Below are 10,732 nucleotides of genomic sequence, written 5' to 3' on the forward strand. Positions count from 1 at the left end.
ATCTTAGTTATTTCTTGCCTTCTGCTAGCTTTTGAATGTGTTTGCTCTTGCCTCTCTAGTTCTTTTAATTGTGATGTTAGGATATCAATTTTAGATCTTTCCTGCTTTCTCTTGTGGGCATTTAGTGCTATACATTTCCCTCTACACACTGCTTTAAATGTGTCCCAGAGATTCTGGTATATTGTATCTTTGTTCTCATTGGTTTCAAAGAACATCTTTATTTCGCCTTCATTTCATTATGTACCCAGTAGTCATTCAGGAGCAGGCTGTTCATTTTCCATGTAGTTGAGTGGTTTTGAGTGAATTTCTTAATCCTGAGTTCTAGTTTGATTGCACTGTGGTCTGAGAGACACTTTGTTATAATTTCTGTTCTTTTACATTTGCTGAGGAGTGCTTTACTTCTATATGGTCAATTTTGGAATAAGTGCTATGTGGTGCTGAGAAGAATGTATATTCTGTTGATTTGGGGTGGAGAATTCTGCAAATGTCTATTAGGTCTGCTTGGTGCAGAGCTGAGTTCAAGTCCTGGATATCCTTGTTAACTTTCTGTCTCATTTATCTGTCTAATGTTGACAGTGGGGTGCTAAAGTCTCCCATTATTACTGTTTGGGAGTCTAAGTTTCTTTGTAGGTCTCTAAGGACTTGCTTTATGAATCTGGGTGCTCCTGTATTGGGTGCATATATATTTAGGATAGTTAGCTTTTCTTGCTGAATTGATCCCTTTACCATTATGTAATGGCCTTCTTTGTCTCTTTTCATCTTTGTTGGTTTAAAGTCTGTTTTATTAGAGACTAGGATTGCAACCCCTGCCTTTTTTTGTTTTCCATTTGCTTGGTAGATCTTCCTCCATCCCTTTATTTTGAGCCTATGTATGTCTCTGCATGTGAGATGCATCTCCTGAATACAGCACACTGATGGGTCTTGATTCTTTATCCAATTTGCCAGTGTGTGTCTTTTAATTGGAGCATTTAGCCCTTTTACATTTCAGGTTAATATTGTTATGTGTGAATTTGATCCTGTCATTGTGATGTTAGCTGGTTATTTTGCTCATTAGTTGATGCAGTTTCTTTCTAGCATCGATGGTCATTACCATTTTTTTTTCTTTTTGAGATAGGGTCTCACTCAGGTTGCCCAGGCTGGAGTGCAGTGGTGCAATCTTGGTTCACTGCAGCCTTGTCCTCCCAGGCTCAGGTGATCCTTCTGTCTCAGCCTCCCAAGTAGCTGGGACTACAGGTGCATGCCACCACACCTGGCTATTTTATGTATATATATATATATATATTTTTTTTTTAGTAGAGATGGGATTTTGCCATGTTGCTCAAGCTGGTCTTGAACTCCTGGACTCAAGCAATCCGTCTGCCTCGGTCTCCCAAAGTGCTGGGATTATAGGCATCAGCCACTGCATCAGGCATTGGCCATTCTTATTTCTGAGTCCATACATCTTCCCCAAATGATTCTACAAACCACAATATATTAAAAAGGGTATAGAAAAATAGTATATTGGGAGAGATAGAATCCACATATGAATGCATTTAGAAAACATTTAACCATGAAAATTTGACAATGTTGACTAAAACTCTGCTAGCAGAATCAAACCAAGGAGGAAAAGAAAAAGAGAAAACATTTTCAAGACATTATGCTCAAGGGAAACATGATCAGGGAAAACAAATGCTCAACATACCAACACTGGTGTCACATTTAGAGCTCGAAATTTTAAAAAAATATGATCTCCCTGGAAGAGGGGAGGCATTGTTTTATTTAAAGTGCCTAAAGTATTTGTATTCATTATCATATGTCAGCAGCAATTCAAACAGGATTCTGTCACAGAAGAAAATATGATTCTCTATAATGCTTCTCACCAATGATATGTCCAACAATAGCTGGAAAATGCAATACATAAATGATGGCTTTGCCATACATCAGAAATGTTTCTTACAGCCAGGAAGGCTACTGTCATTTTCCATTAATAACTGTATGTCCAAATAAAATATTTAAGAACAATGTTCTGTGCTACTTTTGGGAAAAGCCAAACATAAATTGTAGTTAGTTCGTGCAGCAAATTTTTTGTGGTTTTCATTTTTATGCAATACTTTCTTGTAACAATATAACAAATATATCCTTTGGAGTGTGGTAGTCTATTAGGTAACACAGATGTTTTCATTCCATTTTATTGTGTTCATACAATTTTATAACATTAATATTATTATAAAGACCCATTATAAAATATACAAATGCTCAACATACCAACACTAGTGTCACATTTAGAGCTCAAATTAAAAAAAAAAATATGATCTCCCTGGAAGAGGGGAGGCATTGTTTTATTTAAAGTGCCTAAAGTATTTGTATTTTAATGGGTTATTATAATAATAAAATATATGAAATTATAATTGAATGCATTATAATAATATAATCCATTCAATTGATTAATATAATAATCCATTATAAATTATTTTATAATAATTCATTATAATTATTAATTGATAATTTGCTATAGCAAAAATTGATCACATTTAGCAGTGTTCACAATAGAAATGGAAGTATTTCATGTGAGAAGAGATGGCAGCTCCAAGACAGAATAATGCTTGTCTCTAAATGAGACTTACACCCATTTCAGTAATTTGTTTCCAGTTTTTATTGCACATACTTTTTACGGATAGTATTATTTATTTCCTGATCAAGCAATGCTACAATTACATGAATTAAATAATTACTTACCTAGTAAATCTGAGGCTCTCAAATTGTCTTTCAGAAATGTAACAGAAATAATGGCACTACCTAGAAAGAAAATGGCCATTAGTGGTAGTTCCAATATAAAAGTGTCTATTACGCAATGCCTTTTGAAAGAAGTTAAGCAATTTGTGTTTTATGCCTGATGAGCTACATCCTGATCAGAGATATTCAGCAGTTGTGGCTGTAGAAAGGCCTTTCTTCCCCCTGTGGCTGAGGATATGTGGAAACTGGCGTGGTTTACAACGGATGTGGCTGAGATAGTGTCTTGTATATTGTAAGGTTTTAATAAAAGTTTACTAAATGACAGAACAAACGAATAGAAAGAAGAAAGGCAGAGCAGGAAGGGGTAGAAAGACAGGAAGAGATAGAAAGGAAAGAAAGAAGGATGGGGCAGGGTGCAGTGCCTCATGCCTGTAAGGCTCAGCACTTTGGGAGGATCACTTGGGTCCAGGAGTTCAAGATAAGCCTGGGCAACACAGTGAAACACCCCATCTCTACTTAAAATACAAAAAATTAGCCGGGCGTGGTGGCATGGGCCTGTAGTCCCAGCTACTGGGGAGGCTGAGGTGAGTGGATTTCTTGAGCCTGGGAGGTTGAGGCTGCAGTGAGCCATGATGGCACCACTGCACTGCAGCCTCAGTGACAGAATGAGATCCTGTCAAAAAAAAAAAAAAAAAAAAAAAAAAAAAAAAGAAAGGACAGGAAGAACTTTAAATATGTGCTAAACTGAAACTCATGATTTCCCAGCATCTCCTCCCATAATTCCTGTTCCGACAATTCCTGTATCTACTTACTAACACCAGAATCCCAGGACTTCTCCTATTTGTCTTCTATTTGACGATCCACATCCAACAGGTCACTGGGTCGAAGTCTGTAGTCCATTCTCTATTTTTTTCTCTTTTTTTTGAGACAGGATTTTGTTCTTTTGCCCAGGCTGGAGTGCAGTGGCAAGATCATACCTCACTGCAACATTGCACTCCTAGGCTCAAGCGATCCACAGGCTCATGCCACCCTCCCAGCCAATTAAAAATTTTTTTGGTAGAAATGGGGTCTCACTATGTTGCCCAGGCTGGCATCAAACTCCTGGGTTCAAGTGATCTTCCTGCCTCGACCTCCCAAAGTATTGGGATTACATGTGTGGGCCACTGCAACCAGCCTTATTTCCCTCTCTGTTAGGTCTGTTCCCGAATCTTCATTCCTGTGATCACCAGCCCTGTCCCTGAGGAGAAGCTCAGGGCAGCTTCTCCTCTGGCTTAGACCATTAGCTTCTCTCTGACCTCGCATTTCCCCCTTTTCCCCTTTCCCCATACCACCACCAGAGTGATCACTCTGAAATGCAAATCTGACATAAATACACTGCTTTCAACCCCTAAGTGGCTGGTCTACAGGACAAAGGCCACACTACCAAGCTGAACACTGGAAGAGCTATGATTTTGCTTCTGATGCTTTGGTTACATTTGTCTTTATTTCTTTGATAATCTGTAGCCCCACCTTACTGAAGTAATTATAATTCCCAGAATCCACCATGCAGTTTCATGCTTAATGGCTTTTACATGTTCAGCTCTGCCCCTGTCCTTGTGACCAGCTCTAGACTCAAGTGTCACTTCTGGATTCCCGTGGGTTGAGCTGATCATGCTACCATTATGCTCTGATTACCGCTGTATATAGCTTTTTCACTACACCTAGATTTATATGCCTGTCTTCCCCTGAAAGACCATCAGTTCCTTTTAATCTGAGATATGTCTTCTTATTCTTCTAAGATCTCCAGTGAGTAGCTGTATCCAGCACATAAAAAGTGTTCAATAAATGCTCATTAAATGAAATGAGACAGTATGGGATCTCAGCCTTGCAGCTGTTCTCTTTCCCATTAGTGACACTTCTGGACTCTCTCCCATACAGTTGATCCATGGTCTGCTACTGTCACCTCAGGTATCAGGGTTAAACTGAACCTCTCTGAGTTGTTCCTCTTATGGGGCCATTTCTCTATGAGTATAGGCATGGGAAAATCCAAAATTGTAATAATACAAAAAAAATGCAACATAATATATGCTGTAAATTTTTAACAAAAACTATTTGTTGTTTGTTTTTTAAAAGCAAAAGTACAGGAAAGAAAATTATCATAAAATAGTATCATCCTGTAAAGAAAATTGCCGTTAATATATTGGTGTTTTTATTTCTCTTCAGTTGAGATCAAACTTTAGTGGCAAATTTATTTTCTCAGTTTCCTCAGTCAACACATTGCAATTTGCCATGTCATCAAGAATTCTTCATAGACATAATTTTAATGTTGGTATAATAATCCATTAAACAGATGGTGTGGTTAAATTTGAATGTGACTATATCTGATATTCTGGCAGTTTATTGAAAACAAAATAAGTCCACACCAGAAACCCTCATGCAGGATAAGATGGGACGCTATTTGTCTCTGTTGGTTTTTTTTTGTCTCAACTTAGCATTTTCTCATTCTGGTTGATCTTTGTCCTTCAAAACTTTTCCTGGACAGGTTACTTATAGGAAAGGAAGCTTCACACAGAGTAAACCAGGCATGGGAAATGCTCATCAAGCATGAGTTTGAGTGTTGTGGTTTTAAAACATTAAAGCAAGATTTTCTGTAGATAAACTAATGCATGACTATATGGCTCATTAAATTAAGAAATGAATTTGGGATAGGTATAAAAATGTATACAAAATTTCTATTTCAGATTTGAACCAAAATAATCCAGGGAAACTAATTTCACATGGTAGAGCATGAGAAAAGGTATTAAAAACCTGAACCCCTACCCCACCCTCCAATCCCAGACTTCCTGTGTAATTAAGGGATGTATCTAAGTAGGAGATAGATTAGCAATAAAAATAGGTGACGTGTCGCTGCGTTAACACATCCCAAATGTGTTCCATTCTAACAATCCTTGAGGTGACCATTTCACAACAAAGGATTATAGTAAGAAGGGAAACATTGCTTACATGGAATGAGGAGATTTTAAGCTAGTAGGAGACATAGACATAATCCACTCCAGGTTCTAAACTTGACAATTGGGAAACTGAGGTCCAAAGAATTTGTTTGTCTATTCACTGATCCATCCATTTAAAACACATTTACATTACAGCAGAGCTGGAACAGGCACCCATATTTCCTTACTCTCAGTCCAGAGCTCTTTCTAGTACACTGTACCCCATTGGCTCCCTTGAAGTAAGAAAACATCATTTTACTTTTCTTGTTGCTAAGCCACAGTTTCTTAATACATTTACTTTCATAAGGAAGGGGGAAAATGTTATACGGGAAATAATTTCATTGCTAAAAGCAAAAGGACATGATTGGTAACGAAAACTGGAAATACACTACTTGTATCAAATTATATCAATTGCTATAAAATAATTGTCAGAATTTTATGAAACATAAATATGCTACTCTTCCTTTCTGAAAGATAATAGAAGTCTAATGCACTTCCATATTCAGCCAATAACATTTTTTTTTCTGTTTTAAGAGAACATGAGATTTTCTACAAAATTTTTAGGTAATAGAACAAAAAGATATTTTAGTTTTATTTATCTAGTAAAAAAGGCAATAAAAAAGAACATTCTATTAAGATGTATTTACTCTCAACTCATTTATCTTGCAAAACATGCTAAAATGAGAGCTGTGCTGAGCAAAAAGGCAGTATTGAGCAATAGCTAATAACATGACTTTTAAGAAGAGTAGTAAATTTTTCAAATGAGAAAACGTAAACTGAAGTACTCTCATCTATGTTTGTAATCAGAGATCTGTCAAGCCCAACACTTTTTAGTAGTTGCTATAACAATAACCATTGCCTAATGAATACCTAGAAAAGGGGGAAATCTATTACACTTTGATTCCTATAGTAAAATTTAATGTTCAAAACTAGAGCATTTCAAGATTAATCATTTAAAAAGCATGAAAACAGTTTTCACATGGTGAAACTACAGTTATGACTGGATATTTACCTAAGCAATCAATTGTGTGTGCATTTTTGGTTTGAGACATGTTTGGGCAGAGACTCATGAATGCTTTTCCCTCTGGCCTTCAGAAGACACTCGTTTACAGAGAGTGCTCACTGATCTCGGTGCTTTATTAAAAAGTACCTTTTCAGGGGGGAAAATTGATGTAAGAAAAACCAGGAGGAAGATGTGAGCTCTCCTAAGCACATAATAGTCCTAGCAGGTTAATCAAATGTCCCTGCTTCAGACAGGCTATTTTCCCAGTCAAAACTCACTGCCCGTAGTCAGTGAACTGTTATTCTTGGCAGGTGGGAAATGTTTATAAAATGTGACACCCTTTCCCCATAAGCTTATCAACAAGTGATGGCCATTGCAGTTACCCAAGAATCATCTTATCTTGGGGCCGATATACAAAATTTGCAAAAGGGGGTCTAATCTGAGCTGAGCTGTCTTCAACTCATTCTTATTTCATTATCCTTAAGGAAATGCTCAGTTGGAAAGGCTGAGGCTGATTCACGAGGATGCTGGGAGGTGGAATACGGACAGGAATTAGCCAAAAAGACTTCCCTACTGTTTTGTTACTCAGAGTATCACTCCAGGTGAAAAGAAGAAGGTCCTATTGAAGAACTGAAGTTCCACAACACTGCCTAGGTGGCTGGGTCCTGGGCTGGGGTATAGAACACCTGGGTTTGAGTGTTGCTCTGTCCAGAACCAGCTATGGAATACAGCACATGTTAACACACTAGCCTCGGTTTTATTTCCTCAACCAGTGAAAGGAAGCATTTGTGCTTCATCCTTTCTAATTATTCTCCTTGCTTGAACATTTTATAAACAGTCAGTTACTAGAAATAAGAGTGCATGGATCAAGCTGTGCTCTTTGTGTTTTCCCAGGTGGCTTTCAGTATTTGAGGGAAAAGAGACAGGTCCTCTGTTTTCCAAGATGACCATGGTCTATGTGTGCAGGTATAACTGAAAGCACCAAGATTTGACACAGCATCTTTCCTTTACTTAGTGATGATACGTATGAACAGGTATACCCACCAGTAGGCAAAGAAACACAACCCCGGTGGATAAATGAATGGGCAGGAACACAAGGAATTCACAAATGAGAGCAGACAAACACATACGGGAAAGTCCAAATCATCAGTAATAAAGATAATTTAGAGTCAGGTGCTCTTTTCCACACGCAATTTTAAGACTGAGTATTGACAAGGAAGAAGTAAAGTCAGTACACCCTCACATTGCTAGTGTCATTGTAAATTGATGCAAACTTTCTGATGAGTGATTTTACAATATCTATCAACAGCGTCAAACAGTTCAAATTCTTTGACCTAGTAATTCTGCATCTGTGAATCTGTTCTAAGGAAGCGTTCCAAAAAACTGAGAGTCTCAAGCCTAAAGGTGTCAATTGCAAAATTATTTTTCATAGTGGAAAACTGGAATAATCTAAATGTTCAGCAATAATCAGTAGAATATTATGCAGCTAATATAATTTATTATGGAAAATTACATAGTGATATTGAAAATTTTATGTTATTATGTTAAAAGAGGTAGAAAATTATATTGATACAATGATTATGACAGGAAAATTTATACATAATAATGGTGGCTGAATATTCTACTTATTAAGGGTTTGACATGGAATAATTAACTCTTTCTATCCTCCCAACATCTCAGTGAGATAGTTGGCATTGTTATGCTCATTTTGTAGGTAAAAAAGCTGAGGCTTGGAGAGTTTAAGTTTATTACACAATGTCACACAGTGACTCCAGAGTCAAGCACTAGACCACAATGGCCATAATGCATTAAAAAAATAAAAAGTGAAAGGTAATACACCATTGGTATACCATGGTATAAAAGGCGAAAGGTAATGTACCATTGATAATATACCAATTTATCAAATTTCATTTAGACAGGAGGAATAAGTTTTAGTGATCTATTGCACAGCATGGTGGCCAAGTTAACAGTAATACATATTTCAAAATTCCTAAAATAGTAGATTTTAAAAGTTCTTTTTTTTTTGAGACGAGGTCTCCTTCTGTTAACCAGGCTGGAGTGCAGTGGCGCAATCACGGCTCACTGCAGCCTCAGCCTCCTGAGCTCACATGATTCTCCCACCTCAGCCTCCCAAGGAGCTGGGACTATAGGCAATACCATGTACTAAAAACTAGACTGGCTAGTTTTTAAATTTTTTGTAGACACAGAGTCTCACTGTGTTGCCCAGGCTGGTCTCAAACATCTGGGCTCAATTGATCCTCCTACTTTGGCCTCCCAAAGTGCTGAGATTACAGGCAAAAGCCACTGCACCCACCCTAATTTTTATTTATTTATTTATTTTTTAAACGGAGCCTGGCTGTCTTGCCCAGGCTGGAGTGCATTGGTGATCTCGGCTCACTGCAACTTCCGCCTCCTAAATTCAAGCGATTCTCCTGCCTCAGCCTCCCACGTAGTTGGGACTACAGGAGTCCACCACCATGCCTGGCTAATTTTTGTATTTTTCATAGAGATGAGGTTTCACTATGTTAGCTAGGCTGGTTTTGAGCTCGTAACCTCGTGATCCTCCCGCCTTGGCCTCCCAAAGTGCTAGGATTACAGGAGTGAGCCACAGCGCCCAGTCTTTTGCCTAAATATTCTTAACTACACAAAATGAGAAGTAGATGAGATGATAAATATGTTAATTAGCCTGATGTAATATTTTTACAGCATATACGTCTATCAAAACACTACACTGTACCCCATAAACATATAAAATTATTTGTCAATTAAAACAATTTTTAAAATTACATTAAAAAATAAAAAATTTTGAAAAGATAATATGCCAAAATCCAAAGGGTGGTTCTGTAGAAGTCATGGGGGGTGGGGCGGGGGAAGACAGCAGGAATACTATCCATAAGGGTAAAGGACATACAACCTTCTTCTAGTCTTTCCTCTGGGGCAAAATGGTACCTCCATGGAGCAGTCTAATGTATTTAATGTATCCAGTTGCCCTTGAAGCTCTAATGCTTTAAGGTCAGGGAGCTTCTCAGCAGCAATTGCAGTGGACTGATTCCTATTGGTGAGTCATCTGTTCTCCTTGTGGCTATTAAGTGTCACTTAGGTTGGCAATCAAAATGGAAATTCATTTAGGTTGGCAATCAAAATGGAGATTCATTTTGATCGAGGTTCACATAAGGAAACCTACACATGAGCATTTGGATTCAGGTAAAAGGCCAAGCAAGTTTCCGGTGCCTTCCAATGATGTCGGGGAGGGTGCCAGTCCCAGAGCGAGGTATGTGTCTTGGTGTTGTGCTTCCTCGTGCTTCTTGATTTACTTAGGAATCAACTCTCGGTTTGTCCTTCATTCACATACTCTCTGATATCCTTCAGTTTATGAGACTCAGTCCAAGACCAGCTGTTATTATGGAAGAGTTATTTGATGCTCTAAGACCCATAGCAAGTCATGAGAGAGAAAAAGCCAACCATAAATTAACCTGATGCATGGGTATTCAGAAAAGTTGTAAATACTTGGTTTGAGGTTCTTCTGTAATAGCTACTAATGAGGATTAGTAAATGAGAAGTTAAACACCAAACTTCTCTGTTAGCAATTTAGCTTAAGGGCAGCTTTTTACATGTCAGTTTAGAACCCTGTGTCTGTAGAATAATAGGTAAATGGGCATTCCGTTTTTAAATATGTAACATTAGGACATATGTGTGCTTTTTATTTAAACTGTCTTCCCCTAAAATAATAATTTTTTATTAAAAGCTTAATGGTACAGAAGACTGTTCAATAACTGTTTAAATGTTTAGGGTATGGCTATTTTAAATGATTTTGTTCACTTTTGTTTCTCTGTTTTTTTACCCTTTATTATCACTTTTAAAGACAAATCTAACCCAAAGTTAAGACAATCAATTATTTTTACCTTACTCAAATGTGATTATGGACATGATATTCTTATCTGATTCAGCTGGGGAGAAAAAGAACATTTGGTTGACAGGTTAGAAACTCAAATGCCTATAAGGGCTTTTAAGGTAATCCTCTGAAGACAAAAAAAAAAAAAAAAAAAAA

At 37.4% G+C, this 10,732-nt stretch overlaps 1 protein-coding gene across 3 annotated transcripts in view; it reads right to left on the bottom strand.

Annotated features, from left to right (window-relative positions):
• NIPAL2 (NIPA like domain containing 2) overlaps positions 1-10,732 on the bottom strand; it is a 109,046-nt gene that overhangs the window by 51,417 nt on the left and 46,897 nt on the right. For all 3 annotated transcript variants that reach the window (XR_001886250.1, XR_001886251.1, XM_017875301.1), the window contains exon 4: positions 2,716-2,775. Coding sequence is in view for 1 of the 3 variants with exons in the window: in XM_017875301.1 (XP_017730790.1) it covers positions 2,716-2,775 (60 nt within the window). In the remaining 2 variants the exon portion in view is untranslated. The remainder of the gene's footprint in view (positions 1-2,715; positions 2,776-10,732) is intronic.

The sequence above is a fragment of the Rhinopithecus bieti genome, unplaced genomic scaffold (genome assembly GCF_001698545.2).
Source record: "Rhinopithecus bieti isolate Rb0 unplaced genomic scaffold, ASM169854v2 scaffold_8760, whole genome shotgun sequence".
In the NCBI taxonomy this organism is placed as follows: Eukaryota; Metazoa; Chordata; class Mammalia; order Primates; family Cercopithecidae; genus Rhinopithecus; species Rhinopithecus bieti.